The sequence below is a fragment of the Penicillium paradoxum genome (genome assembly GCF_028828445.1).
Source record: "Penicillium paradoxum strain IBT 22861 chromosome Unknown utg000005l_segment0_segment0, whole genome shotgun sequence".
Classification (NCBI taxonomy): Eukaryota; Fungi; Ascomycota; class Eurotiomycetes; order Eurotiales; family Aspergillaceae; genus Penicillium; species Penicillium paradoxum.
The window spans coordinates 1,224,370-1,252,365 of record NW_026643183.1 but is presented as its reverse complement, the minus strand read 5'-3'; the positions used below and the strand labels follow the sequence as shown (position 1 = coordinate 1,252,365).

Below are 27,996 nucleotides of genomic sequence, written 5' to 3'. Positions count from 1 at the left end.
TTTTCTTATGTTTTTAGACTTGGAGGGATTGCTTTACTGGCAAGATGTGACGTGTCCGTCCATCGTTTAATCATTGTGCCGAGTTTACACTAGGGCAAATAATAATATTTCATTGAGTTCTGGACACGCAATCCACCATGTCGTATTGCTCGTTTCTCTTAGCTTTACCTGTAGATGGAGATATAGAGATGGATCGATTAGAAGTATGTATAGGGTACTTCTATTTGAGCCTTGATGCCCCACTTGAACAAAGTACTGGGTACTTCCCCCAGCACAGACCACATCACCGCCGCTGCCGCCGCCCGGCAGAATGAAAAAAGTTTCGGTCGACGCAGAAGCTCATGGTTTTTGCTGCAATCAATCCTCGATTCTCTTATCTTTACCATTCACAATGAGGGCCAAACGTTCCAAGAAGTATCGCAAGCTTATGCACCAGTATGAGCTCACTTTCGGTTTCCGAGAGGCCTACCAGGTCCTGGGTATGTTGAGTTCAATGCTATTGCTTTAAGAACAATACTAACATGCGCATGAACAGTTGACTCGAACTTTCTTCGTGCCACCGATTCCTTCAAGATGGAGCTGATTCCTGCGCTTGAGCGAACCGTTCAAGGAAAGGTCAAGCCTTGTGAGTCCCGCTGAGCATCAGCCCCATCTACCCAAGACACACATCAGCTAACCATCTCGCAGTATTGACCAAGTGCTCTCTCGCCGCTATCATGGCCGCGCAACCCATCAACCCCAGAACCGAAAAGCCATATCGCCCTCTCTTCCTTCCCCCGCCCACAGAACTCCCGCTCCGTCACTGCTCGCACAACGCGGACTCCACGCCCATCGACGAGATCGAGTGTCTCCTCTCACTGCTCTCGCCCAATGCAGATGTCAAAAAGAACAAGGAGCACTACATTCTCGCAAGCGCGGATCCTATTTTGCGAAAGACCAGCAACAACGAGAACCAGCCGCGGAGACGCAAGACCGAGGAGGATCGTAAAGAAGAGGAAGCTATGCGCCGTTCCCGGGCACTGCGCTCTGCTGCCCGTTCCATTCCCGGCGTGCCTATCATCTACGTCAAGCGCTCAGTGATGGTTCTCGAGCCAATGAGCAACCCCTCCGAGATGGTGCGGGAGGGCCATGAGCGCGGGAAGTTCCGCGCCGGATTGGATGTGGATCCTATGCTCGGCAAGCGCAAGCGGGATGGCGAAGGTGATGAGGATGCTTCCGATGCTGAGGAACCCAAGAAGAAGCGTGGTCCTAAGGTCAAGGGACCTAATCCGCTCAGCGTGAAGAAGTCCAAGAAGAAGACCGATGCGCCAGCACCGAAGAAGGAGAAGATCGCCCCGAAGGAGGATGCTACTGAGCAGCAGGATGATGAGTCTGCTGCGGCTAAGCCTAAGCGGAAACGTCGTCACAATAAGGGTCCTCGTGAAGATTTCGAGGAGGCCGCCGAGTCGAATGAGGCTATGGAGGTTGATGCTTGATTGAATCTTTACGGCCTAGGCGACTCATGATGCTGGTTATCATTGCATGCATTCATCGTTTTTTACACTCCCAGGGCACGGCGTTCAGATCGGATGGGTTATATTTAAAAGTCTAGCTGATGTACATAATAGAAATGTACATCTGATATCATTCATGGGGATCTCTGACTCCCGGTAGATTTACTTTGCGGTATTGGCTGGCAGAGGAAAATACAACCAAAATAACAGCGAAAGGCCTAGTCGTATATACAGTCGCATTCAAGTATCGTACAGAGTATTCTTCCCCAAATGCAATGAGAGGAGATGGCGAGGCGGCAAGTCAACTTGGCCTCGATGTGTTCGGCCCCATGAGATCATATCGCAGTCGAGCTGGAACCTCGAAACCATGCGGGTATCTGCTTCTAAGCACAAGCAGCCAGTAGTGCCGTCTTTTCGGGCTCAAATCCCATCATTGAATAGCCATAAAAAGCACACTCCAAACTCCAGTCCCAAACATGGTGGCATAGCATATGCTCATCGCACCGTCTATTGCTTTGCAGCATCGGTATTGGCAGCCACCGCAGGCCCTTGACTGAGCTCACGCTCCTTGGCCCAGATCTCCTCAACACGCCGCCGGTTACTGCGCGCCTCGTCTCGGTTGCGCTTCGCGCGCTCGAATCGCTCTGCCGAGAGACACTTGTTCACGTCAATCTTGATATCATTGCAGCTTCCAATGGCTTTGTGCAGGAATCCCTTGGCATGACATTCATCAAGAGCATTCATGATCTCCTCGCAGTCTGTGTGATTTGTCAGTCACCGGGCGATTATGCAGCAGGACCGCTCGAGGGGTCCTCCGGATCGGGTAAGGCTGAACATACTGACATTGTAAGAAGTGTGCAGGTGGGAATGCATGATGGCGATGGAAATAGAGTACTTGACGGGAAATCAGAGCTAATTGAAAGGCCGGATAACGTCAATCGTACGATCACCGCAAAGAACATCGTCCGCAAAACCCCCGGGCGGTAAGGAGATCGGCCTGATTCTGCCGGGCGGACAGCCCCTCAAGGCACACCGATAAAAAAAAATAATCGCCGATAAAAAAAAGTGTACGGCAGTGATCAGTTTCGTCACAACACTTTCACAATGTCTTCCATGATTACGACTACGACATGGGTTAAGCGCGGTGTCGCTGCCCAGTTCCCTACCAAATATCAGATTGATGAGGCTGAGATGAGTCGTATATCTAAGCTTGCGCGCATGCAACTTGAGGATGCCAAGGAGGATATGAGCGCTGCCCAGGCTGGGACTGCAAATGATGATGCTATGGAGGATGATACCGAGGAGAAGTCTTCAACCAAGGGTGCCGATTCAAAGGAGTGAGTAAATCCTGAGCGCTGCGGGGTTCGAGTGATGCTAATCGGATGTACAGCGACGACGATGTGTTGAAGGAATTCGATATGGATAACTACGACAAGGAGGAGGTTGATGAGCATGGCGAGCGTGCAACCATGTTCGGCAATGTTCAATCTCTCGCATACCACCAGCCCAACGAGGAAGATCCGTACCTTGTGATCCCCGAAGACGAGGATGATGAAGAACGCGAGGAGCTCCAGATTATGCCCCACGACAACCTTCTACTAGCTGGAAAGGTGGAGGACGAAGTTGCACACCTGGAGGTCTATGTCTACGAAGACAAGGACGAGAACCTCTACGTACACCACGACATCATGTTGCCCGGTATCCCTCTGTGCACCGAGTGGCTCGATATCCCCGTTGGCAAGAACCCCGAAGGTCGGACGCAAGGAAACTTTGTGGCCATCGGAACCATGGAGCCCGATATTGAGATCTGGGACCTGGACGTCGTGGACTGCATGTACCCCAACGCGATTCTCGGCCAGGGCGGCCAGGACGCCGAGAAGGCCAAGAAGAAGCAAAAGAAGAAGGCCAAGGCCAACGACGAGTACCACATCGACGCCGTCCTGGCGCTGGCCGCCAACCGTCAGCACCGCAACCTGCTTGCCTCCGCCTCGGCCGACAAGACCGTCAAGCTCTGGGATCTCACCACCACCACCTGCGCCAAGTCCTACTCTAACCACAAGGACAAGGTCTGCTCACTAGACTGGCATCCTACCGAGTCCACCATCCTGCTGAGCGGCAGTTACGACCGCACCGTCGTCGCAGCTGATATGCGTGCGCCGGACGCCCAGGCCCGCTGGGGCGTTGACGCCGACGTCGAGGCCGTCCGCTGGGACCCTCACGACCCTAACTTCTTCTACGTGACCACCGACGGCGGCATGGTTTACCGTTACGACATGCGCAATGTGCCCGCCACCCCCGCCGAGTCCAAGCCCGTCTGGTCTCTGCAGGCGCACGACTCCTCCGTTTCCTCCTTCGACATCAACCGCACCATCCCCGGCTTCCTGGTCACCGGCTCCACAGATAAGCAGGTCAAGTTGTGGAATGTCGAGAACGACAAGCCCAGCCTGGTCGTCACCCGCAAGCTCGAGGTCGGCAAGGTGTTCTCTACTTCCTTCGCTCCCGACCAGGAGGTCAGCTTCCGCCTGGCTGTTGCTGGTAGCAAGGGTAATGTGCAGATCTGGGATGCTTCGACTAACGCCGCTGTGCGTCGCGCGTTTGTGTCTCGTCTGCCTGACTTGGCTGGTGATGTCCAGGAGCGCACTATTGGTATCAATCCTGGTAATGATGATGAGTCTGATGATGAGGAAGAGGAGGGTGACGAGGATGAGCACCGTGGTCGTGATGGCTGGGAGTCGATGGATGAGGATTAGTTCGACTCATATACCCGTGGATCGTTCTGTTTGATATGCGTCACAAAAAATAGATTTGCTGGGTTTTGCATGTTAATGACCAGTTTTGTTATGAAGTTTTGAAGAGACAATTTCAATGACTATATATGCTTTTCTAACAATTCTCTATTAGGCTGTTTTATTATCAACCGTATGCGTAGTACATGTATATCTATCCTAGGGGGAATTCAGTGTATGTTCTAAATAGGATTTCCCATATCAGAGAACATTTGAATCTGATCTAGTAATTCCCGGTGCGAAGCAGTAGAACGGTCATACTCATGTACTCATCTATGACAGTATAACAAGTTAAGTATGTCATTCTCTCCTTCCCTCGTACTCAAAACCTCGAATTCCATAAATTCGTATACGAAGCCTTCGAGTCCCCAAACTTCCTTGTGTCGAGGTCTCGAGATCTCTCAGACCAGTGCCCTTTGATAGGGCTAGCCCCCTCCGATGCGGGCTGGTACATTGTCTGCATATTCTGCTAACAGTGAGACCGCCATCTCCCTCTCTCCGTTTCCACCTGTGCTGCACCATGGAGATGTATAAGAACTGTCTTTAACTTCGGAGGTTAACTCAATCCCCACATCCCGGGACCCACTGTACCCCACTCGGGACTAAAAGAGGCACCGATTTCGACGCTATACTCACCTAGGTACACAGGTATCTCACCTCCATGCATATAGGCACCATTATTGTCCGTAGCTATCTACCAATACTCTACTACCTTCACCACATCCAGTCAATCGATACAGCTATGTCTGTCAAAAACATGGAGACCAGCCTCCAAGCTGCCATCGACGCCGGCAAGATCAACGGCGCTGTAATCTGCGCCACAGACAGCGAAGGCCATTTCATATACAACAAAGCCTTGGGAGAGCGCACTCTCCTTTCAGGTGACAAGAAGCCCCAACAGCTCGATGATGTCTTATACATAGCCTCAGCCACCAAACTAATCACCACCATCGCCGCCCTCCAATGCGTCGAAGACGGCCTACTCACTCTAGACGGCGATCTCTCCACCATCGCCCCAGACCTCACAGCAAAGGAAATCCTCACCGGCTTCGCCGATGACGGAACTCCCCAACTCGAACCACCCGCCCGCCCCATCACCCTCAAGATGCTCCTCACACACAGCTCCGGGCTGTGCTACTATTTCATGAACCCGCTCATCGCCAAGTGGCGCAAGCAGCTCCCCATCACCAAACCCACTCCCCTCCCCGTCGAAGAGAGGTTCAATTACCCCCTAATCTTCCAGCCCGGCGAGGCCTGGACGTACGGACCGAGTCTCGACTGGGCGGGACGCATAGTAGAGCGCGCAACGGGCGGTACACTACTAGAATACATGCAGCGACGACTCTTCGATCCCCTCGACATCAAAGATGCCCAGTTCTACCCCGTCATCCGGGAAGACCTGCGCGCGCGTCTCGTCGACCTAACCCCCACCGACCGCGACGCAGCCGGGCAAGCGGTTCTCGGGGGCGGCGGGGTAATCAATCTGCGGGGACGGGGAGATTTCGGGGGCCAGGGACTATTCATGACGGGCGTGGACTTTGCCAAGGTTCTGCGTTCTTTGTTGGCGAATGATGGGAAGATGCTTAGACCTGCTACCGTTGATGATATGTTTCGGCATCAGCTTTCGCCGGAGGCAACGGATAGTTACTCAGATGCGCTTGCTAGTCCTGGCGGGGTGTCTTTTCGTGTTGGTATTGGTGCGGAAATGAAGGCTGGATATGGGTTTGGGGGTTTGTTGACGCTGGGGGATGTTGAGGGGTGGTATGGGGAGCGGACTTTGACGTGGGGTGGCGGTCATACTCTCACTTGGTTTGTTGATCGGAAGAATGACTTGTGTGGTGTTGGGGCTGTTCAGGCTGCGTTGCCGCTTGATAATGACTTGATGGATGAGCTGAAACACACTTTCCGGCATGATGTTTATTGTAAACGTGTGGCATGGAGGGAGGAGCAACTAAACGGTATGGTTGGAAGGGAGGGTTACGTTCCACCTGGTGGGCGTGTATTTGATCGGAAGATGTGATTCGGAGTTATTATGTTTCTGAATACATCGAGGTAGAATCTGTATACTACGGCCAATTTCTAACAATGTACATAGGTGATGATGAGGCTCGCCTGATCTGAATGTCGCGATTGATAAAGAAAAACAAGAACAGATGATTATTAGGTCAAATTTAAAATACATACACTTTTTAATCAGTAGTAAGACAAGTGTGGAAGTTTGTATGGTACAAGCCTCTCAAAAGCAAAGCCCAGAAAGAAGGCAAAGTGAGGGAATAAAGGATCACCACATGAACCGCTGGACCTTGCCAGGCTCCTGCGGCCACTCAAAGCCCTTGCACAGGAAGACATACCCAGTGATCAAGTTAATGACCAAGAACCAGAATGTCTCCACGAACTTTGGCGCGTTGATAATGAAATCAGAGCGGCGCTTAGCTTCCTCTGTGCGAGGACGAGTCTCTCGGTACTTGAATAGACATGGCAGGGGAGGAAGATGCACACGCCACATAACCCACGGGATGATGAAATAGCGAGGCTCGACGAGGGGTGCCGTGATGAGAGACAGGGAAGTAGCAGCCAGCCAAACAAGCACGAAGCTAACGCGCGGTGCTTCCAGCAATTCTTTCTGTCGTGCGAAGATGTGCTTTTGGACTCTAGCTAGAACTGTAGGATCATTTGGATCCGTGATAGCCGCGGAGGGCTTCTCCTCAGTTTTCTCGCTCTTCTTGGCATTCTTGCGGTTGGGCCGGGCGGGCTTTTTCGCTCCCTTTGGTGGTTGCTCATGCTGTTGGACGGGCTTGCGTGCAGACGCTGGAATACGTTTTGGCTCTTTCGCAGCTGGGGATGGGGTAGGGGCCGGAGCTGGCGCAGGAGGTACTACTGGGGCACCCTGAACTCGTAGGGCTTTGGGTGGACGCTGAATGGTCGTGAATCCAAAGGCAGAGATCACGGCCCATCCGCAGAGGAAGTAGACTGGGACTGCAGCGTACTTGACTGCGGGGTGGACCAGAAGAATGCGGAAGACGTAGAACACATAGTGTCGGTTATCAGCAAGGGTGAAGGGATGCACGATGGTGTTGAAGTGGACCACGGCAAGCATAAGCGGCATGACAATCAGGGCTGCTTTGAGCTTGGGATACTTCCGTTGCTTCGACGGGAAGCCAAGGTTCAGAGACTCAGGGAGTGGCTTGGGGGCAAGGATGTTGATCAAAGGAAGGACAAACAGTGGCCACGAGAAGAAGGCGATGTACGGCCAGATGTAGAGCATTTGAGCCAGGTGAATACCCGCAGTGTGGAACTCCTTGTGGCCTAGTTGAATGGCGGATGTTAGTTGAGATATCCATCAGCTGTGGAATAAAACAGGTCATTCTTACCAAGGACAACACCATCGTTCCAAAGTACAAACGCGCCAAAGGCTGCTAGGACGATGATGTGAGGAATAAGAGAAACGAGGAGAGAGAAAGGCTTCTGTAGACCAATGGTTGCAAGTGAAACGGCGGTCTTGAAATAATCTGAATATCGGGTTAGTATCATGGTTCTGCTAGTTTCATATTTTACGTTCAATGGATAATTTACCTTCCAAGGAAGCCTCCGAAACGAGAGGATCATACACCTCATTCTGCAGACCTTGCTTCACAATAGTTGGCACTTTGGATGACATGCAAGGCGTAGCTGACTTTCGGATCTTGCGAACAACCTGAAGTCCACCCAGGAAGACTGCAACCCAGAAGATATTGGTCTGTCGACAGACCAGTGCAGCGAGTGCGAAAGCCAAGAAAATCAGTGTCTCCCGAACACCATTTTTAGGTCCTTCTTTCGGGTCTTTTTCCGAGTCTCTTTCCAAGTCCCAATTGTACGCTTCAATGACAACCAGCAAAGCCAGAACATCGGTATAGTACAAACCGGAGAAGAAGAAGAGCGGAGGGAACAAGCAAATATTCAGCACGGTGTGCGACAAGTTCGCTCCCAATGGGCGAGTATTTTTCATCCTCTGGATAGTATCAAACAACTTTTGCAGTCTCCAAGGAAAGATAACCGAAGTTGCTCCAACGTTGGTCATTCGCAGGACGTCCGGAGTGAGCTTTGTCGGAGACCCGCGCAACAGCAACACAGCAGAAAAGACAATGTACGAGCACAGATACAACCCCGGCGGCGTTGTAAGCTTCGGATCCCATTGCGTCCACTTATGCGCCCAGTATGCCTGTGCTTGCGGGACATGGAAGACTTCATCGAGGTAGGGTTCCGGGACAGCCTTATTGACGAGGCTCACCCAAACAGGGATCAAGAGCAGGCAGAATGGCACAAACCATCGAGCGCCCCGACTCCGTTCTGATTCTAAAGGATTAACCATGCTACGCAAATAATCAGTTGCAGCAAGCATGTAAAGTTGCCAGGTGACCTTAGCTCGTTGGGCGGCCGGATCTCCGTCGGAGCTGGAGCTTGAAGACCGATGCAAACGTTTCAAACGCGCCATCTCGATCAGCCGTGTGGATTTACTTGCGGTCAACCACCAGGGGAATGTGGAGCAGAGAACAGAATATTCAAAGGGTTTGAATACAATTGAAGGCGATCAAGAAGCAGAAGACAGAGATATCCAAGAAAACCAGCAAACAAAAGCACGGCCAGGCAACGCAAATATCAACGTTGCGACTATTCAAACCATCGCGAACGCAATGCGATCGTGACTGATAACATTTCGTGACAACTGAACTTGTGACACGGGAGACTTTCTTCAAACTCCCATATACATCTTCCCCCGATGGCTTTTCCTCTCCCGCGAGGCGTCACGGCCTCAGAGATCGCCTTCCTGGCGGAGATGGAAACAGTGACCATTGTGCCTCGACAGCGTCTAGAAGGCCTCGAACTACTAGGAGTGAATGCGCCTTCTAAGAACTGCCTATGAGATTGAAGCTAACTATTCCAAGGGCCCCGTTGAACCTCTGATGCCCCCACGACGTGCCTCTCTACCCCTCTGGCTCGCGCTCCTCCTCAAACGCCAACGCCGCGCCAATATCATACCACCAACATGGCTCCACCCAGATCCATTGTCTCTAATCCTTGAAATCGAATCCCAGCACCAAGACTACCAGAGTGCTTTCTCCCCGCCTCCTCCCCTACCTGGCCAACCCAGCATTTTAGATCGTGGGGCTTTGCCAACGGCTCGCCCGCAGTATACTCCCGATGGCAATCGGTATTATCCAACACCGCCTTTCCTACCTCAAAATACAGCCCAGACCGTGACGTCCTCGCGGGATCCCCCCTCGCTACCTTATCACTGGGTCGAGGTAGGCAATCTGTTGCTCGATGCCGCGAGCGATGATCTCGTGGACCCGGATCAGATACGGAGGTTGCTGAAGGATCTGCGTGAGGTGCGCATGGCGAAGATGAGATCCGGTGTCGAGGCACTGGATGCTGCGGCGACCGGTGGCAGCGGTGTTGTTCTGACGGGTGTTGGTTCAATGGAGCTGGGAGAGGAGCGAGGCTTTGTTACTGGTGTTGTGGATGGTCTTCGGTATGTTGGATCTCGTTCAGGGATAGTTTCATGTGCGATTCCATGGAAGATCGTTGATACTAACTGGTTTATAGGAAGATCGGGTCCTCTAAGGAACAAGCCCGGCGCGAACAAATGGCCGAGCAAAGAGCAAATGGCGGGTATGACGGTACTCAAGATGATGAGGAAGAAGACTACATGGAATTCTAAGCATTCAAGCATTTTTCGTATTTTGGGGTATCTTTATTCGGAGTTAATCGGTGCATATGTGACGCAGACCAATGCCCACAACGACTTTCATGTATATAGACCAATATACCCTGATCCAATGACCAACGATCATAATCAAAATCTTCCAATTTAATTAACACCATACAGCATGCGAACGCTTGATCGAAAACGGAGAGCAGTGATGATAACACGGGACAAAACCGAAACAACCTTGGAATAGAGAGGGTATATCGACCGTAAGGTAATCCTAGTACCGAGATTGGCCGAGTTCATCAACATCAGAGGCAGTATACAGGAAATCATGTTGTCGATAGGTAGGAGTGGTAATGCTCATATCATTGAGCACCACCTTGCTCCTTTTGCATCATCTTCCTCCGTGCTGCCAAGATCATGTCGTCCCGACGCTTCTGCAACAACCGCTGGCGCTCTTCTTTATTTTGAGACCAAGCAGACTTGGAGGGCGTTTCCGGTTGTGATTCCGCAGGCGGGCTAGCGGTCTTCGCACCCAGGTTGTACCGAGATATCAAGTCTTGGCCGTCCGCTTTGAGTACCGATGCGGCCGGGGCGGTCTGGGTCGGCGGGATACTGGGAGAGGGAATTGCGACCTGGGGCTGGAACGAAGGAGGGGGCTGGTAATGTGAATTAGCTCATGCCTTAATAACAGTTTTGAGTAGATGTTGTAAGCCTGTGGTCAAGCCTGTTTGCCTGGCACAAGAATGAGGTGGGGAGTAAATGACAGTAGGAGCGCAATACGTACAGTTTCCAACCCGCGTCCAGTCAGGATCCTCTCTGTAGTCGCTGCAGCACTGCCTCCGTTACGCTGCAAATCCCACATAATATCTCGCGTACTCAGTTGAGGGAACATCTGCGCGATCTGTTCCACCTGCGCCGGGTCGACGACATTGCCACGCCCCCGACCTCGTTCGCCTCCTGCGGGGTTGTCATCGCGCTTGAAAAACCAACGGAGCACGAAGTATGATACAACGGCTAGTGTTAGGAGCGATGGAATATTCAGCGAAGGTTCTTCGTCCGTCATCGTGTGTTGGTAGCGGAGCGCAAGTTGGGAAAGTGTTCAGGGTCCGGGTATCACCAGTATTGGTATGCGGGTGATGGGCGGAAGGATTCCGAGAAAGAGAACGCGCAAGGTGGAATTTAGCCTCGGAAAATAGAACGGATGGGGTAAGCTTAGGTTGGTAGGAGCGCAATGCGCGGAGAGTATGAAATCAGATTGCGCGTTTGGAGGTGTGGCACGGGAGGCTCCTGTCAAGAATCAAGCACGTGCCGTCATAAAAGCGGGAATCGGAGTTTATCTTCCACAACGCCGACTTGGGATGTAGACCACTATAAAACAACCGCACTTTGCGTCCTTTATACTCAATATTCCTGCTATGTGGCTTGCATCTCTTTGATAATGGAGCCCATAGTATCAGTGATCTCCATTTGGGTAATATACTTCGAGTGAACTAGGGGAACAGGATAATTCCGCACCGAGATGGCTTTGTATAGACCGTTGGATTATCAAGTTAAGCAAATACAAGATACAGGGGTTTAATAGAAACGAAAATAGCCTTTACCATGCATAAGTCATAAAACAGAGATCCATTCCCACCCAAACACAACCAAACACCAAAGGCCAGACGTAACGTCGTACACCACCGAACCAAGAAAGGAACTATAAACAATGAATTTCATGTGCATGCTTATTTCATATCGGCAGGAGTCAACGCTTGGACGATACTGGTACCCTCGCTGAATCGCGTACGGAAAATGCGGTTGGCGTTTTGGAACATGCCATCCTTCAGCGAGACGACGATGAACTGAGAGCCCTTGAAACGGGTCTTGATCAGTCGACCGATGTTTTGCGTGTGAGATAGATCGAGTGCGGCGTCAACCTCATCGAGAATGTACATTGGTGCGGGCTTGAATTGCAAAAGTGCCATGATCAACGAGAGTGCAATGAGCGAACGTTGGCCACCGCTCAGTTCTGTAAGACTCTGCTTCCAGACTTTGCCCAGGGACACCTTGACCTCGAGACCGTCTGTGATGTCTTTGCCCTCTGGCGGGTCAAGTTTGGCGAAACTGCCCGGAAGAAGCTCGTTGAAAATCTGTCCGAAGTCGCCATTCACCTTGACCCACGTCTTGTGAAGAGCCTCCTTTTTGTATTCGTTCAAATTCATGATGGTTTCCTCGATCTTTCGCTTGTCGCGGATAACGGTCTTCATCATGTTCTTCAGAGCAGCCTCCTTCTTCTCAACGCTGTCGATCATGTTCATAACCTTGGGGTTGATCTTCTTCTTCATGCCTTGAGATCGCTCTGTCAAGTTGCGTAGAGTAGCTTTGCACTCAGCGATGTTCTGGTTCTGGAAGTTGTAGGGTGTATTGGCGCGTCCGAAGTGCTCTTTTTCATCCGCAATCCATTCATGTTCCTCTTCCATATGAGCCACAGCCTGGCTAGCGGTGTGCTGATCCTTCTGGACCTTCTCAAGCTGATGGCCGAGCTTCTGCGCTTCAAGACCATCCTCGGTAATTCGAGACGATTTGTTCTTCATGGCTTCCTCTAATTCTCGCAATTCCTCATCGAAGCCAGTCAACTTAGCCCTCTCATCGTCAAGTTGAGCCTGCGCGATGTCATGGGCATCCTGAATCTGTTAGCTACATGGTTATTGAATAGCGTTGCGAGGGAATCAAATACCTTCAGTCGTGTCTGCTCCCGCTTTTGGGACTCGATTTCTTCCACCTGGGCACTGAGGGTGTTGTCCGACTCAACCAACTGCTCCTCGGCTGCGGATAGATCGCTGCCAACTTGTTCAGAATCTAGTCTGGAAGTTTGCAATTCCTTCTGCAGCTCTTTGACCGAGATAGAATTCTTGGCGAGGCTCTTTTTGAGCTTATTGAGCGTGGTTTGGAGTTCTTCCAACTTGCTATCTTTGTTATTGTTGAATTCACTCATGTCCTTCTCAATGCGCTTGATATCCTTGGATGCTTCGGCCTGGCGAGATTTAGCATCGGCGATGTCTTCCTTGAGTTGTTCAATATTTGCTCTCATTTCCTCGACGGCTTGAATAATCTACTTCGAGTTAGTCGCAAATTGTTGATAATTAAATATAAACAGAACATACCGAAGATGAGGAGTTGCTGTTAATTTGCTCCTCGGTGAGCTTAATTTCGTGAGACTTGAGATCCAGATTTTGTTTGATGGAGCGGACAGAATCAAGCTTCTTCTTTTCTCTCTTCATATTGTCTTCCAAAGTCGCGAGCTGTCGTTCCTTGCTCCGCAGCTCCTTGGTGATCTCGTTGAGTTTTTGCAAAGTAACGAGAACACCGCTAGAATTGGGAGAGCTTCCACCAGAAAGTGTTCCGGACGGATCATACACATCACCCTCCAGCGTGACACTCTTCATGCGAACTGATGGATCAAATGTCACCTTCTTGGCTGTTTCAGCGTCATGGCAGATGAGTGTGTTGCCAAAAACGTAGTTCATCGCTGCGAGAATTTCTTCCTCATATCCAACCAAGGAGAGGGCGAGGTCAACCTTCCCGGGAGCAAGCTTCTGTGCAGCTCCAATCTTTTCTGCGGAGGCCTTGAAAGCAGAAATTTTATTAAGGGGAATGATAGTCACACGCTTGCGCAGCTTGCCTTTCTGAAGTAGCTGCGTGCCGGTCTCTGCACTGTCCACGACAACATTGTAAAGGCGGCCACCGGCGCAGATCTCCAGCGCAGTCGCGGCCGGAACTTGATCTTTGTTAAGGGTGAAGAGCTGGGCAACCAAGCCCTTTACCTTGGATCGGTCAAAGTTGGGGTGAGGGTCAGCGTAGTTGAAATCAATGTTTGCTGCCTGTCGCTTAAGGCCATCAGCCCGTTGACGGAGCTCGCGAATATCTCGTTGAAGCCCGGTCTGTTCTTGGTAGATTTGCTCTTCTTTTCCAGGCTCAAACCCAAGTCGAGTCAGCTCGGACTCTAGCTTGCTTGCTTGCGACTTCAACCCTTCCAGATCACGCAAAAGCCCTGAGTTCTGTTCCTTCGCTTTCTTTGCGCGAGGCTCCTCTTCTTTGATACGCTTCTCAAGGTGGTTGATTTTGAGCTTCCCTTGTTCTTGTTCTGTGGCGGCATTGCTTGCACGGTTGCGGGCATCTTGTAATTGACCCTGGTAACCACTCTCCTGGCCCTCCTTGGAGGCTACACCAGTCTGCAGTGTCTGGAGCAATTCCTCTTTTTGTTCCACTTCGACGTTCTGTGCGTCCAGTTCAGCTTTAGCGGTGTCGTACTGAGCTTGTAGCTTCTCATAGATCTTGCGCTTCTCTTTCAGGACTTTCTCGAGATCAGTGACAGTCTTTTGGATAGTCTTTCGTTTCTCCTTCTCTTCCTCTATGCTTGCATTTTTAAGATCAAAGACGGTGGTCAATCGAACCAACTCGTGCGAGTAGTTCTTGACCTCATCTTCAAGTCCTTGGAATTTTCCGCCTTTTCGGAGTTCCTTGTCGCGAGCTGTGCGCACCCGTTGTACGTCTTCCTCCAAGTGAGCAATCTCATTTTTGAGCTTGAGTGTATTATCTTCAAGTGCCTGCACCTTATTGCGCTTATTTTCGCACTCTTCGCCTGCAATTCGCAACCGTTCGCCGCCGCGAACATAGTCATGGGCTACAACAAGTCGGGTCAAGCGCTCGAGATCGTTCTGCGTCTGCTGAAAATCGAGGAAAGCTCGTTTCTCCGACCGTAGCTTCTCGAGCTTGGGCTCAATCTCTTCCTTCAGCAGTTCTTCGATCTCGCGCAGCTTCAGTTCCTTCTTTCCCATTGTCCTGTTCGCCTTCTCTCTTCGGTCCTCGAACATTCGTGTGCCGGCTGCCTCCTCAATCATCGCCAGAATTTCGACCGACTTCATATTCAAGACCTTCGTGATGCGACCTTGCATAATGAGGAAATTAGGGTTGTTGATGTTCAATTGGACACTCTGGAAAAGGTTCTGGACAGTCTGTTGTTGCGCGCGATGGCCATTGATCAAATATTTGCTTGTGCCGCCTAGCACAATTTGTCGGGTAACCGAGATGTTCGCATATTCTTCGAATCCGATCGGCGATTTCGCGGTATCCCGGTTGTCGAAAACGATAGTAACACTGGCCTTAGTCACACCGGCTTGGCCGCGCTTGTAGATGAGATCTTGGAGGTTTTGCGCGCGGACTGTGGTCATGTTGGTAATACCAAGCACGAAGCAAATGGCATCGAGAATGTTGGATTTACCACTGCCGTTCAGGCCAGTGATAGAGTTGAACGCTTCGTCCCTATATTTGCGCGATCAGTACATTCCGCCATTTTTATCTTGCCAGGAACTCGGTCCATGCAGTAGCTCGGTCCATGCTTGGAATTGAAGGGCTGCATACCATCCCGAGATCACCGTACGCACAGCGTACGATTTGAAGCCCTAACAACAAATTAGCGCAGTAAATAACAATCAGAGATCCTGAGACTCACGTCTATAACAATTTCCGTAATCCTCATGGTTGCGACTCCGAAACGGCGTGCTGCTCGCTAGCAGAGTGCATGGGTCGGCCAGATGAAATGTGGAGGGGATTGATTGTTTTGCCGCACCAGCTGTTTATGCTTTGCCCGTTCGGGTCTGGCGCCGCGTTGCTGATGTCAGCGCGGGGGCTTCATTGTCACGTGATATAGAACTATGAAAAGAGAGGCTCGGGCGACTTGACATCAGCTTCTACATACACTCGTCTATATAGGTGAGATTTGCCTATCCGAACTACCTACCTTATATAATGGGTCAAATGCTCCTGTGTTATCTTTTGATTTTATCCGATTACAGTACTAACTACGGAGTACCGAGGAAGCGAACGCCCAATCTGTCACAAGCTTTTGCGACGACTTATATGTTCGTTAAATAATAAGAAACAGAGTACGCTTATTAGGACTAAAGCCATGTATCCTATGATATATTTGGCGTGAGTCTAAAATTATCATTAAATTTGAGGAAGGAAGATGTGGTAACTTGGCAGTTGAGTCCATAAATATAGGTTATCTACCACAGTTACAACTTACACAGACGGCCGGAGAGACCTTTAGAAAGACCTTGGAACCCCATTTGCAAGACAGGTGAGAGATAATATAATAATATTGGATCAAGAGCTCTTAGTACAGAGCGCTGTACTTAACTAGAGAATGATATGAAAGCACCTTCACCCGGCTTATGAAGGAGGACAAGTCCCACCTCCATAGACCAGTGTCCTTGCGATGATTTGGGTTAGTTGTCACTTAAACCCCTGATTTATCAGCTTTCATGTGTAAGCTTAAAGTACCTATGACAAAGGATTCCATAGGAATCGCTCAGGCTGTGTAAGGGAGATTTTTCTTCCAATCCGCCCAATCTACTACCAGGGTACATCACAAGAGCTGACCTGGTCAAGGATTATCATTGGGGGTTTTGGATACAAAGTACAATTGGAAGTATGTATCGAGGGAATAAGCAGGTCATATGCACCTTTCAAGCCGCACCTATACCAATATCTCCACTCGCGGAGACATTCTCGGACACTTTCTCTGTGGTACAAAGTTGCTCAAGTGAGACATTGCACCGACTATAGGGAATCTAGAGCCTCAGACCCTATATAAAGAGCCAGGTAGATCGAATAATCACCTCCATCATTCCATCATCTGGACATTGTGTCATATTACTCCGGTCTTCTACACCCAGCAATCTCAATCACTACTATACTTCCACACATAGTATTGTTCAGATCAGCCATGACAGACAAAACCGACCTTGAAACAGTCTTCAAGAGCGAGGCCTATGCTTCCACCTTCAAGCGCGGGGAGATTGTCACCCGTACCTTCGGTGAATTGCTGGTTGACCAGAGCAAGGTGGTCGCTGAGTCCAAGGCCAACCCGGATCAATCCCTCGTAATCCTTGACAATGCCTGCGGCACTGGTGTTATCTCCAGTACCCTCAATGCCAAACTCGACGACACTACCAAGGCACGAGCTACATTGACCTGCGGAGACATCTCGTCCGTAATTCTCACGTACACTGCCGATCGGATGAAGCAAGAGGGTTGGGAGAACGTGGAGACCAGGGTTGTAGATGCGCGGGATTCTGATCTTCCCAGCGATCATTACTCCCATGTATTTACTGCTTTTGGTGAGTTTCGTACTGAATGCACTTTCGGCTGACTTGAATGTGGCTAACCATATGCTTTTTGATAGCCTACATGGCAATCCCTGATTCTATCAAGGCTCTCGACGGTAAGAGAGCTCGTTGCGTTATTGCGCGTTTCATTTGAAATCTAACATGAACGGCCACTAGAAACCATCCGGATTCTGCAACCTGGCGGGACTATTGCCTTTTCGACCTGGATCGAGCGTGAGTTTTGGAAAACGCAGGATGGTCGCAAGTAATAGATTTACTGACGTGAAAATAGCCGGCTGGATTGCCCTTGCCCGGAGAGCAATTGAGGGCATCCCAGGCAATTTGCCTTTCCCTGAAACACAGGAACTATTGGCATCGCTCAATGATGGAGAATGGTACTCAAAGCCTTGGATTGAGTCCCAGCTCGAGAATCGTGGTTTCCAGGACGTTGATGTCCGTGTCAGTAAAATCAAATTGGCCCTCATCTCGTCTGTCTTTGTCGATATGGCCATGATGATGATACCCAGCATGACAAAGTCATTCTGGACAGACAAGCAACGAGAAGAACATGCGGACAAGCTTCGTCCGGCACTGGAGAAATACGCAAAGGACACATTCGGGGATGGTGATATCGAGACGGAATGGGTGGCCCTTCTTTCCACTGCGCGGCAATCTTGCTAAGTGGAGAATTTCATTGGAATTTTGGATGTATAGAACCTTCAAAGGGTCTACATTTTGTCATAATCTGAACAGTTCATCAAGGCTATTGATCGTCAAAATGGTATCCTGGGTTTCCACATAGTCCGTTTAGTCTCCGAGAAATCAACACGCTTTGTTCCCGAAGGGTAATGTACTATCGGCCACACCTGAGCAATATTACATAGACCAGTAAACCAAACGCCCTAGCTGATTGTTTAAATTCTGTGCGCCACACCTAACTCGTATAAGCTTAAAATCATGAGGCATGATGCGCCACGCCAGGTGGACGGGCAACGCCGCGATTGGGATCCAACCGGTTGTCCAAGTCTTCGTATCGAAGAATGAATTCGCGCTGCGAAGATCATGATTAGCTTGATGATTTTCTCGATCTCAACAAGGGATGAAGGTGACATACTCGGACTTTCTTCCAGCTGGTGGGATCCCACAGAAGATACACGCCGCGCTCCGTCACGCCACGCTCCACGTCAACAGGTCCTGGGTATGTCTCGTCGCGAGTCAGCCAGCATCGCTCAAGCTTGTGGTACCGCCACTTCCGGCCCATCAATTCCTCGGCAACTAGTTCTTGCATGATATCCCGGGGCATGCTATAGAAGATGAAGAAGAGTGTCTCATCGCTGAATCCGGGAATGCGAGATTGAAGGGGTTGAATATTGGCAACATTATAACAGCTTGGCAAAGAGAAATCTTGTTCCAGAGGGACGGCCGACATTGATGACACAAATGGCGAAGCAAATGATGTGTGCAAAGGCCTATGAAAGAAAGAATTTGATTAGCATCCATGGGTGTGTCAATAGTGAGGCGGAAATATTAGCATACTCCGCCTGATTTAAATCTAATCCTAGTGTCATCAAATCTTGGCCAACGGCGAGACTTGCGACATCAGGGCTCTCGCCATGAATCATACGTAGCAGACCGGCCAACCCAAATCTGTCAAGTTCACTCATTTGCGCAAGAGGCGGTTGTTCGGCGCTCTGCGAAGCACCGGAAACATCTTGGCTATCGCTACTTTCTGCCTGCCTTTGCTGTAGCTGTTGCGGGTCACTAAAGTTACGCTGGCCTGGTAGCACGCCATTGTTCAAGTCCTGTTCGAAGTCAGTGCCGCCTTGTAAGTGAGTATTACTGATAATACCTACTTCTTTCTCTTGTCCCAGAATGCCATTGGGCACTTGGCTGACTGGTGATCGTGAGGTCCCTATACCAGACCCATAGCCTCCAAAGCCCGCACCCTGCATCAAAGGACCGGTTCGGCCGAGGGGAAGTTCAGCAGCGGCATTTCGACCCAATGGAGGGAACTCTTCGATATTGCCTGTCTGGGGTTGTCCACCCGCACCGAGTTGGTTACTGATGCCCTGCCCACCATTTCTAAAGTCATCTAGTCGATTGGCAAACTGCGTACCAGAAGGGAACATATCATCATGTTGTGCCTGCGATTGTTGCGGTGTAGGAAGACCTTGGGGTTGGGAGGAACGAGAGGGGGCTTGCGACGTCGGAGGGTGCTGTTGTCTTTGAACGGGTGTTTGCTGAGCAGCGCGTTGACTTGCGTTGGCCCACATTAGCTGACCGGGAGTCTGTGACTGTGATTGCTGTGATGCTCCTGATAGCGAAGGGAACTCCCTAGAATCACCGACCTTGTCAGCTCGGAGACAGACTCAAAGGTCCGGAGAGACGGGAGACCACCGCAAACCATGGCAAGGGTGTACTTACGACAGATCGAGTGGAGCCGTAGATTGCGACCCTCCTAGACTTTGCGCAAAACTGCCCATTGTTCCCATTGTGCGCTGTTGATTGCCCTGTAGGCCAGTTGTTCCGCTGACAGGTAGATTGAAGCTCCAGTTTGCACCGCCTAATCATTCAGTCCCATGTTAGCATCCCTTCTTCAAAATAATCTCGAGTGCTCAGTCAGTATAACACGAGGCAATCACACCCAGTTTCCCGTGTGACAATCGCGCAGAGGCTAATGAAGCAGTTCGAGCTTGTGCTTGCTGTTGCATGGGGAATCCAGACATGCCTCTCAACAGATGTAGACTTAGGCTTGACACAAGCGTGGCAAGTTAGCACGTTCGTCGCATCAAGGGCCGCGCAGGTCAATATCACGGCACAGGAATGTGCGGACGTGCCCTTGCGAATGTCTCGGTCGCAAATGTAGGACTATTTGCAGCGAGGCTTGCCATTGGACTCCCCGAAACATGCATGATCCCAGCCAACTTTCGGCATCACATAGATCAAAACCTTGCATCGAGGCAAGTTCGACTATCAAGAGTTCCGCGGAGTTGGGTAAAAGATAAGAATGGTATGAGGGTATGCGATGGCATTGAAGGAAAATAACGAACCTGGTCTATTCATAATCGGTGCTTCCGAAAGAGAAGCAAACTTGTGAGATCTCGGGATCTCTTAAGAACGTTCAAAATAGAGCTTTGATCGAGTAATACGCCGGACTTGAATCTGTGGAGGGGAGAGCAATCCACAAAGGCTGGTCACGCTTGATGCGGCACTACTCCGCTGAGAGAGAGTCGATTGGGCGGTCAGGCGCGCGGGTGCTCGAGAATGCACAGGCCAGTCTCCAATTAACCGCGGACAAGCCTTCAAGAGGTGAACATATAAAATACCTTAAGGGCTAAGTGTGAAAGAGTAATTGCCTTTGGTGATTGAGAACTATATCAAAAGAGATCTGGAGAGAGAAAAAAAAAGAGAAATCTAGCTATAGGTATGAAAGCAGACCCGATGAACCCGAAGCTGGTACCATCTTAACTACTGCCATGGCACGTGATGAGCCTTGCCGCCTTTGCGAAAAGAAAGGGCCATCAATCTCCGACTCGACCAACCTGGGGAAGCCATCACAATCATGCAACAGGTTCCACGCATTGCCGGCCGCCTGAGAGGGCTGGCTATGGCTGAGTTGCCCCCTACTTACCTCGCACCATCACTTCGCCTCCCCGTGACTGTATCAGCCATTCAGTCTTCAAGCTTTTCTTCGACTGCCTCTGTCGGCGTCAACCCTCGACGCGACAAGAGCAAAAACCGCGGTGTGTCCGCTATCAACCGGACCGGTCCCAGAACCCCATTCACCGTGTCAAAATGGCCATTGCCCAAGCCTGTATCACCGGAAGAGATGCAGCCCCGGGAAACGAACCCTAACCATGGACTCTGGGCATTCTTTCCCCCTAACCGGGCGGCATTGCCTCAACCAGATTATGATTTCGCTTTTGGTTAGTTAGGCGAATTTTCAATATATCGATGTTCTTGCCGACAGTGCTGATTGTTGGCAATCTAGGTCGCTCATGGGGTATCCAGGAACTCCGCGAACGGAGCTGGGAAGACCTGCACGCTTTGTGGCATGTATGCGTCCGCGAACGAAACCGCATTGCCACATCTGATATGGAGCGAATTCGACTGAAGCCCGGCTACGGTGATTATGAGTCTGGGGAACGTGACAAAGTGGTGAGTTTCGCTCCGAGGCTTTCAGCCGTCACATTCATCTACCAATCTTGCAATGCTCTCTGTGAAATCTTCTTGTTTCCAGTGCTTGCGACTTCTTTCTCAATTAAAGATTGATAATATTCGACCACAATGAGCTAACCCGATAATGTCAGATCCGAAGCACCATGAAGAATATCAAGCACGTTCTGCGTGAGCGCTGGTATGCTTGGGAGGACGCCTCGCGGATGTACGAAGCCGGATATCGCCCTGAGAACTTCCACGGACTCGAGGACGTTGAGGTTGAGCAGGCCAAGGGCAAGAAACAATAAACATGAGAATAGGGTAGAGACCCACCCAGTCGAGGGAGACCTAAGCAAAGTCTTCCCAGGTCAACTAAGTATGTAACATTAGCTTTCAGAGTGGTTTTATTAGTTCGCATGTCAAATTATTCACAGGATACATAAGAAAATGGGTCAACATTCGACACTATCAACATGTGTTCATTTACTCCTGTGCCTCTGAGTGCCAGGAACCAGTCATGATTACCCCTGAGGCCCAAGAATTCACGCCTCTTATATTCAGGGGTTAAAAACGAATGATCCAGAGTGATTTTTATATTGTAATATTAATATCGTGGTGAGGTGTCTCGAGGCAACTCACTAGTGGCGGATCCGTCAAATAGTTCCCCTTTCTTACCGCTTCGTTGATCCGCGGGGAGATAGCCAACTTTCTCTTTCTCCTCATTCTCTTGAATCCTTCTTCTGTTTTTTCTCTACCTTTAATATCCTTCACATCCATCATGGACGAAATCGCCCCCGAATACGATGTGGTAGTGTTGGGAACCGGTATGTTTTGCTATGCTACCCCGCCATGCGCCCCAAGTCAACACTGACCATTTCTTGCAGGCCTGACCGAGTGTGTGTTGTCTGGGTAGGTCTCCAAAGAGCTTGTTCTGTTTGATGATCCCCGTATCTCATTGTGTTCGACTATAGTGTCCTCAGTGTCAAGGGTAACAAGGTTCTTCACATCGATCGCAACGATCACTATGGAGGGTAAGTGAGGCGGAGAAGCTTGCTATGACGGCACCACGATCAGAATAGCTCACAATGGCCATAGAGAAGCAGCATCTGTCAACATCGAAGCAGTATGTTTACCAGCTATCCCCCGATCGACTCTGCTGACTCTCTTTGCAGCTGTTCAAGAAATACGGCAACGTCGCCCCCGGCGAGGAGCCATGGAAGAAATACGGGAGAGTCAACGACTGGAACATCGATTTGGTCCCCAAGTTGCTCATGTCCAATGGAGAATTGACCAACATCTTGGTTTCCACCGATGTGACCCGGTACCTCGAGTTCAAGCAGATTGCTGGCAGTTATGTTCAGCAAGGTAAGGGCCCCAAGGCGACCGTGGCCAAGGTGCCTTCCGATGCTGGTGAAGCTCTGCGCTCATCGCTCATGGGCTTGTTCGAGAAGCGACGTGCCAAGAAGTTCTTGGAGTGGGTTGGTGAATTCAAGGAGGACGACCCAGCTAGCCACCAGGGTAAGTATCTGCAACCCGAGTTCTTTAGGCGGGGTTCCTAGAAGTGAGCTAATGAAGATTAGGACTGGACGTCCAATCTTGCACAATGAAGGAGGTTTACGACAAGTTTGGCCTTGAAGATAACACCCGTGATTTCGTTGGTCACTCCATGGCTTTGTACCCCTCCGACGACTATATCACCCAGGCCGGCGCTGCCGTCGAAACCATTAACCGCATCCGCCTCTATGTCAACTCTATGGCACGCTACGGAAAGTCCCCATACATCTACCCTCTCTACGGTCTCGGCGAGCTGCCCCAGGGCTTTGCTCGTCTGTCTGCCATCTACGGCGGTACCTACATGTTGAACACCGATGTCGATGAAGTGCTTTACGAGAACGGCAAGGTCTCCGGTATCAAGGCCACCATGAAGGATCGGGATGACCAATCCGAAGCCATGAAGTTTGAGACCAAGACCAAGAAGATCATCGCCGATCCTTCCTACTTCCCCAGCAAGTCCAAGGTCACCGGATACTTGCTCAAGGCTATCTGCATTCTGAACCACCCCATCGATAAGACCGACGGCAGTGACTCTGTGCAGCTGATCATTCCCCAGTCCCAGGTTGGACGCAAGCACGGTAAGTCAAGTCATATTCGAGCTTATTTTGTTGATCTGAAACTGACCCCCTCCAGATATTTACATTGCCATGGTTTCATCCGCGCATAACGTCTGCCCCAAGGGCTACTACATCGCCATTGTTTCCACTATTGCTGAGAACGATGCTAACCCCCACCTTGAGCTTGAGCCTGGCTTCGAGCGCCTGGGTAAGGTCGAGGAGAAGTTCATGGGCCCGCCTATTCCTTTGTATGAGCCCACCGACAGTGGCGAAGAATCCAACATCTTCATCTCCAAGAGCTACGACGCGACATCACACTTCGAAACTACAACTGGTAAGCAATTTTCCAATATCAAAAGTCTATCACCTGTTCGCTAACCAACTTGCCATAGATGATGTCCGTGATGTGTACCGCCGTGCCACTGGCGAGGAGCTGAAGGTTGAGGGTCTCCGTGAAGATCAACAACTGGCTACCGAGTAAACAGGCTTTGATACCCGCCTTGAGAATCGGATAATCTAGTGCTGTTTAGATTGGTTGACTATATTTGTCTTGGGCATGTCTGGCAGTTTCTCTGTCTGTCCGTCTTTCTTTTCCCTATCACAAACGAAGCACAATATTTTTGGACACCACTGCCATCCTTACATGCACTTCGCTCGTACAATGTCTGGAACTTTGCAGCTATATTATTGATTCAAACGTCTTCTTTATCTATTGATATCCAAGTAACAGTCTCTAAGAACCAGGAAGGTCATGGTGCCGCTTATAAATGTACCCAACCCTAATCAAATCCGCTGCGTCACCTCGGGGTCTGTATTGGCTTTCTCATGCTCCCCAACGACACAAACATCCCCAGTCTCAGCCTTCTGGATCTCAGCCCGAAGCAATGCCAATCGCTTGCCAACATGGATAACTTCGCAGACAACACGCGCCTCAATACCCGTAGGCACAGGGCGCAGATACGTCAATTTGAGATTGCGGCTGACACCACCGAGACTAAAGTTACCAGGCTTGGAGACGCCCAGCAAGATAGTGGTAGACAGGACATCGATCAAAGTCGCAGCGCAGCCTCCGTGGAGGTTCCCGAAGGAATTGCTCAGCGCAGGAGTGACCGTTATAAGGAACGAGACTTTGGCCGGAGGACCGCGGGTTGCGGATTCAAAGCGGAGGTTACAACCGCGGGCATCGACGTCCCAGTGCTTTGCGTTCGAGACAAGGGTAAGCGCTGGATTCAGTCTGCATCGCAATGGTGCGTAGATTGGGGTGCAGTGTATATGTCGGGGTTGTAATTGCACATGGAACTTACTTCCTCGTTTATGCCCATTCGGCCCGTATGTCCGTAGACGAGCTCCTCGAACTCGTCCAGTTTCCTGGACGGGGCGCTAATTGCATGACTGGCCATGATGTGTTATAGGGTTATTGAGTATAAAGATGGACTTTTTCGAGGAAGAAGAGTTGTGTTATTGGGAGTAACTCTGGGAAGCTTACCCCGAACCTCAGCTCGGATGCATCATTGGACCTCGGCTGGGGGGCGGATAGGCGTAGATATGGTAGAAAGTCCCCACGTTTGAGATCTGGATCACCGGATATTGGTCTGTCTTTCTCGTTAATGGTTAATTGTTTTCAATGCCTTGTTTCTTTTTTCTTAAAGAAAAATAAAGGAAAAAAGAAGAGAGAAACCCCCTATATAGGTATCCCGGGTACGGAGTACGTAGTTCCTATGTTGTACTCCGTAAGGCTGTTAGCAATGGCCGAACGCAACCGAGGAAGCTGCTTGCCACGAAATGCAAGATGTAATTTTCAATGACAGTCGATCTGTATTGCAAAAGTACATGGCTTTTTCTCCATGTGCATACAGACCAGTTAGCATGGCGCTTGGAATACAGGAGAGGATTCCTTGCCGCTCCAAGGGAAAGCACCTGACTTCGCGTCACGCGTCTCGGCCTGAGGCGAAAATCGACAATTGTTGTCCTTCGTCCGACCCTTGGAGCGCAATTGAACCACACAGTTTGTCTTTTTCAATTTGGACGAGCTACGCTTGCTGGCGCTACCTTGGACCATATGCGCATTGATTCTCTCTCGAATTGTAAGTCATTTCACTCAGGGAAAGCTCCCAAGTTCAAGCTGGTCGGAAACCAAGAGCATTGATTGGATGTGATGCTAATTCATACAGTCGCAAACCCAATTTCGACAAAAGCACATCACAAGAGGAGCTGTTTTTGATTCCCTTGCTCCGGTGCAATTCTATTCGCTCCAATTAGAGGATCCCCCCGATACCAGCAATTCGAGTTCCCCAGACAACCTATAGCCATGAAGGACCCACGAGCATCTAAAAGAAGAAGAGTCTCCAAGGATTTTGATGGAGATATCGAAATGGGAAACGAGGATCAAGACGTATTCGCGGTCTCCTCATCCCCCAACAACACTCGAAATTCCCCTACGCCGGTTAAAAGTGCCTCACGGCGTCAATCTGCCCGCGGAGCACACGATCTTAACCAAGAAAGCACAGGCCAGGAGGCCGAGGAAGAGAAAGAAGAGACGCAAACCCCTGCCCGGGTTGGAACACGAACAAGTGGGCGACAACGGAAAACACCAAAAAGATATGAGGAGGAGGTTGTGACGCCGTCGAGGAGAAAACAAGCAACTACCCCCTCAAAGAGTGCGCGTGCGACTCGAACAGTGCAAAACCCGCCACAGTCTCCGGTGGAAGATGAGGACGAGGACGCACCTGAGTCTGAGGAAGAGGATGACGATGACGACGACGAGGATGACATAGATGTCGACGAGTCATCTCCGGAGCCTGCCCGTCGCTCAGCTACAAGAGCCAAATCAAAGAGAAGCACCGCAAAACCCAGATCCGCCGCAAAACCTAGATCCATCGCAAACCCCAGATCCACCACGAGAACCAGATCCAAGAGAGCCCTGGCCGCAGAGCCGAAAGAGAAGTCTCCTTCACCTGAGTATCAGGACGGCTTGGACGATATCGTTGCGATGCAACTGCAACAGGAAATGCCTTATGAACAACCGGAGGCGACTGAAGCCGTTGATGTCTCCGAGCCATTGCCAGAATACGCTGAAAAGTTCCAGGCACTCTGTCAGACGGGCCTTGCAGATGAAGTGCGCATTCTCTCGACCATTCTCCTCGAAAAATTGTCAGGGAAACGGCAGATCCCATTACGGGGAGTTGAAACCGAATACCAAAAGGTTCACCAGCTCATCGAACAAACAGTGTCGGTGGGCGAGGGTAACTCGATGCTTCTTCTTGGATCCAGAGGGTGTGGAAAGACTGCGATTGTGGAATCCATCATTTCGTCACTCGCGAGGGAGCATAGAAACGAATTTCACGTTGTTCGCCTCAATGGATTTTTGCACACGGATGATCGTCTAGCGTTGCGCGAGATGTGGCGCCAACTTGGTCGTGAGATGCATACCGAGGAGGATGCAGCCAAGGTCAGCTCCTATGCGGATACCATGGCGACGCTCTTGGCTTTGTTATCGCACCCAGAAGAGCTTTTCGGAGCTTCTGGTGATGCAGGGTCAAAAACTGCTGCAAAGTCTATCATCATCTTGCTGGATGAGTTCGACTTGTTCGTCACCCACCCACGACAAACTCTGTTGTATAATCTGTTTGATATTGCCCAGGCCCGCAAAGCACCTATCGCGGTCATTGGGCTCACGACAAAGGTCGATGTCACCGAAATGCTCGAGAAGCGTGTCAAGAGTCGATTCAGTCACCGCTATACTTACGTCCCGCTACCTAAGTCATTGGAGACATTCTCGGATATCTGCCTCGGAAGTCTAGACCTCAGTGAAACCGAAGTAGCAGATATTGCGGCTGAACTTGGATCTGACCGTGCCCTGGTCGAGTCTAGCAAATGGGTGATACTGCTCAAGGGCTGGAAGGAATATTTGAAGGTAAGAGCTACAGCTTTCTGCTCTTTCCCGTTACTTGCAGATTTACTAAACCTCGCTTTTGAAAATAGCATATGTGGAATGACCAAGACTTCCAATTCCACATCAGGCGTATCTACTACCAATCGAAATGTGTAAAGGAGTTTTTCAACAGCGCACTTCTCCCAATCGGCGACTTGCTGCAAAGCGTATCGACCGTCGACACACCAGTTCCCGAAATTCCAGTACCGAAAAACTTCGCTTCGCAAACACTTGATTGCCCCGACCCAGCACCTCTCCCCTTCTCCACGTCCATCACATCATCTAGTCCCTCGTCGTTGCCATTAGCTTTGTTGGTAGCTGCAACCCGCTTGTCAGCCCTGTTCGATCCCGGAAACGACGGGTCCCAATCACAAAGCATGGGACCACTTGCACTTTCCTTCCCCGCCGCATATGCGGAATACGTCCGGCTTCTAACCTCTGCAAAGATATCTGCCTCGGTGTCAGGAGCCGCGGCTACACCAGGCCGGGTCTGGGGCCGAGATGTAGCCCGAGAATCCTGGGAGAAGCTGCTCAGCTGGGGACTCGTTACCCCTGTGGGCAGTGGCAACGGCACTGCTGATGGGCAGATGTTCCGTGTGGAAATTAGTTTCGAGGAAGTTATTGAAATGGCTGGTTCCGGAGGTGGTCTGGGCCAGTGGTGGCGTGAATAA

At 50.5% G+C, this 27,996-nt stretch overlaps 14 protein-coding genes across 14 annotated transcripts; 8 read left to right on the top strand and 6 right to left on the bottom strand.

The window, feature by feature from the left end:
- Positions 1–391: 391 nt before the first annotated feature.
- N7457_005492 (rRNA-binding ribosome biosynthesis protein UTP23) lies at positions 392–1,475 on the top strand (the record flags this gene model as incomplete). The annotated part of the gene is made up of 3 exons (XM_057176536.1): positions 392–479; positions 536–625; positions 688–1,475. 3 exons carry the CDS (start codon positions 392–394, stop codon positions 1,473–1,475), a joined length of 966 nt encoding a protein of 321 aa, XP_057030838.1.
- A 525-nt stretch (positions 1,476–2,000) lies between these two features.
- N7457_005491 (COX assembly mitochondrial protein) lies at positions 2,001–2,366 on the bottom strand (the record flags this gene model as incomplete). Its single annotated transcript, XM_057176535.1, has 2 exons — positions 2,001–2,251; positions 2,333–2,366. 2 exons carry the CDS (start codon positions 2,364–2,366, stop codon positions 2,001–2,003), a joined length of 285 nt encoding a protein of 94 aa, XP_057030837.1.
- Positions 2,367–2,597: 231 nt separating this feature from the next.
- N7457_005490 (rRNA-processing protein PWP1) lies at positions 2,598–4,243 on the top strand (the record flags this gene model as incomplete). Its single annotated transcript, XM_057176534.1, has 2 exons — positions 2,598–2,830; positions 2,884–4,243. The coding sequence occupies 2 exons, from the start codon at positions 2,598–2,600 to the stop codon at positions 4,241–4,243; spliced, it is 1,593 nt and encodes a 530-aa protein (XP_057030836.1).
- Positions 4,244–5,036: 793 nt separating this feature from the next.
- On the top strand, positions 5,037–6,299 carry N7457_005489 (serine hydrolase domain-containing protein; the record flags this gene model as incomplete). Its single annotated transcript, XM_057176533.1, has 1 exon — positions 5,037–6,299. One exon carries the CDS (start codon positions 5,037–5,039, stop codon positions 6,297–6,299), a length of 1,263 nt encoding a protein of 420 aa, XP_057030835.1.
- Positions 6,300–6,560: 261 nt separating this feature from the next.
- On the bottom strand, positions 6,561–8,750 carry alg10 (dolichyl-P-Glc:Glc(2)Man(9)GlcNAc(2)-PP-dolichol alpha-1,2- glucosyltransferase; the record flags this gene model as incomplete). Its single annotated transcript, XM_057176532.1, has 3 exons — positions 6,561–7,585; positions 7,651–7,788; positions 7,853–8,750. The coding sequence occupies 3 exons, from the start codon at positions 8,748–8,750 to the stop codon at positions 6,561–6,563; spliced, it is 2,061 nt and encodes a 686-aa protein (XP_057030834.1).
- Positions 8,751–9,035: 285 nt separating this feature from the next.
- Positions 9,036–9,977, top strand: psf2 (DNA replication protein PSF2; the record flags this gene model as incomplete). The annotated part of the gene is made up of 3 exons (XM_057176531.1): positions 9,036–9,149; positions 9,202–9,788; positions 9,863–9,977. The coding sequence occupies 3 exons, from the start codon at positions 9,036–9,038 to the stop codon at positions 9,975–9,977; spliced, it is 816 nt and encodes a 271-aa protein (XP_057030833.1).
- A 356-nt stretch (positions 9,978–10,333) lies between these two features.
- Positions 10,334–11,034, bottom strand: N7457_005486 (Ubiquitin system component Cue; the record flags this gene model as incomplete). The annotated part of the gene is made up of 2 exons (XM_057176530.1): positions 10,334–10,627; positions 10,756–11,034. 2 exons carry the CDS (start codon positions 11,032–11,034, stop codon positions 10,334–10,336), a joined length of 573 nt encoding a protein of 190 aa, XP_057030832.1.
- A 664-nt stretch (positions 11,035–11,698) lies between these two features.
- N7457_005485 (condensin subunit SMC2) lies at positions 11,699–15,492 on the bottom strand (the record flags this gene model as incomplete). Its single annotated transcript, XM_057176529.1, has 5 exons — positions 11,699–12,637; positions 12,691–13,065; positions 13,118–15,275; positions 15,375–15,415; positions 15,466–15,492. 5 exons carry the CDS (start codon positions 15,490–15,492, stop codon positions 11,699–11,701), a joined length of 3,540 nt encoding a protein of 1,179 aa, XP_057030831.1.
- Positions 15,493–16,743: 1,251 nt separating this feature from the next.
- gtmA (gliotoxin thiomethyltransferase) lies at positions 16,744–17,806 on the top strand (the record flags this gene model as incomplete). Its single annotated transcript, XM_057176528.1, has 4 exons — positions 16,744–17,137; positions 17,203–17,241; positions 17,303–17,359; positions 17,418–17,806. The coding sequence occupies 4 exons, from the start codon at positions 16,744–16,746 to the stop codon at positions 17,804–17,806; spliced, it is 879 nt and encodes a 292-aa protein (XP_057030830.1).
- Positions 17,807–18,080: 274 nt separating this feature from the next.
- On the bottom strand, positions 18,081–19,851 carry N7457_005483 (NOT2/NOT3/NOT5 family protein; the record flags this gene model as incomplete). Its single annotated transcript, XM_057176527.1, has 5 exons — positions 18,081–18,176; positions 18,240–18,594; positions 18,662–19,459; positions 19,550–19,688; positions 19,770–19,851. The coding sequence occupies 5 exons, from the start codon at positions 19,849–19,851 to the stop codon at positions 18,081–18,083; spliced, it is 1,470 nt and encodes a 489-aa protein (XP_057030829.1).
- Positions 19,852–20,687: 836 nt separating this feature from the next.
- On the top strand, positions 20,688–21,591 carry mrpl4 (mitochondrial 54S ribosomal protein uL29m; the record flags this gene model as incomplete). Its single annotated transcript, XM_057176526.1, has 3 exons — positions 20,688–21,051; positions 21,117–21,283; positions 21,436–21,591. The coding sequence occupies 3 exons, from the start codon at positions 20,688–20,690 to the stop codon at positions 21,589–21,591; spliced, it is 687 nt and encodes a 228-aa protein (XP_057030828.1).
- Positions 21,592–22,061: 470 nt separating this feature from the next.
- N7457_005481 (secretory pathway gdp dissociation inhibitor) lies at positions 22,062–23,875 on the top strand (the record flags this gene model as incomplete). Its single annotated transcript, XM_057176525.1, has 8 exons — positions 22,062–22,107; positions 22,168–22,192; positions 22,255–22,314; positions 22,379–22,406; positions 22,456–22,801; positions 22,864–23,415; positions 23,471–23,728; positions 23,787–23,875. The coding sequence occupies 8 exons, from the start codon at positions 22,062–22,064 to the stop codon at positions 23,873–23,875; spliced, it is 1,404 nt and encodes a 467-aa protein (XP_057030827.1).
- A 302-nt stretch (positions 23,876–24,177) lies between these two features.
- N7457_005480 (PaaI family thioesterase) lies at positions 24,178–24,794 on the bottom strand (the record flags this gene model as incomplete). Its single annotated transcript, XM_057176524.1, has 2 exons — positions 24,178–24,591; positions 24,699–24,794. 2 exons carry the CDS (start codon positions 24,792–24,794, stop codon positions 24,178–24,180), a joined length of 510 nt encoding a protein of 169 aa, XP_057030826.1.
- Positions 24,795–25,702: 908 nt separating this feature from the next.
- On the top strand, positions 25,703–27,996 carry N7457_005479 (origin recognition complex subunit 4; the record flags this gene model as incomplete). The annotated part of the gene is made up of 2 exons (XM_057176523.1): positions 25,703–27,307; positions 27,376–27,996. The coding sequence occupies 2 exons, from the start codon at positions 25,703–25,705 to the stop codon at positions 27,994–27,996; spliced, it is 2,226 nt and encodes a 741-aa protein (XP_057030825.1).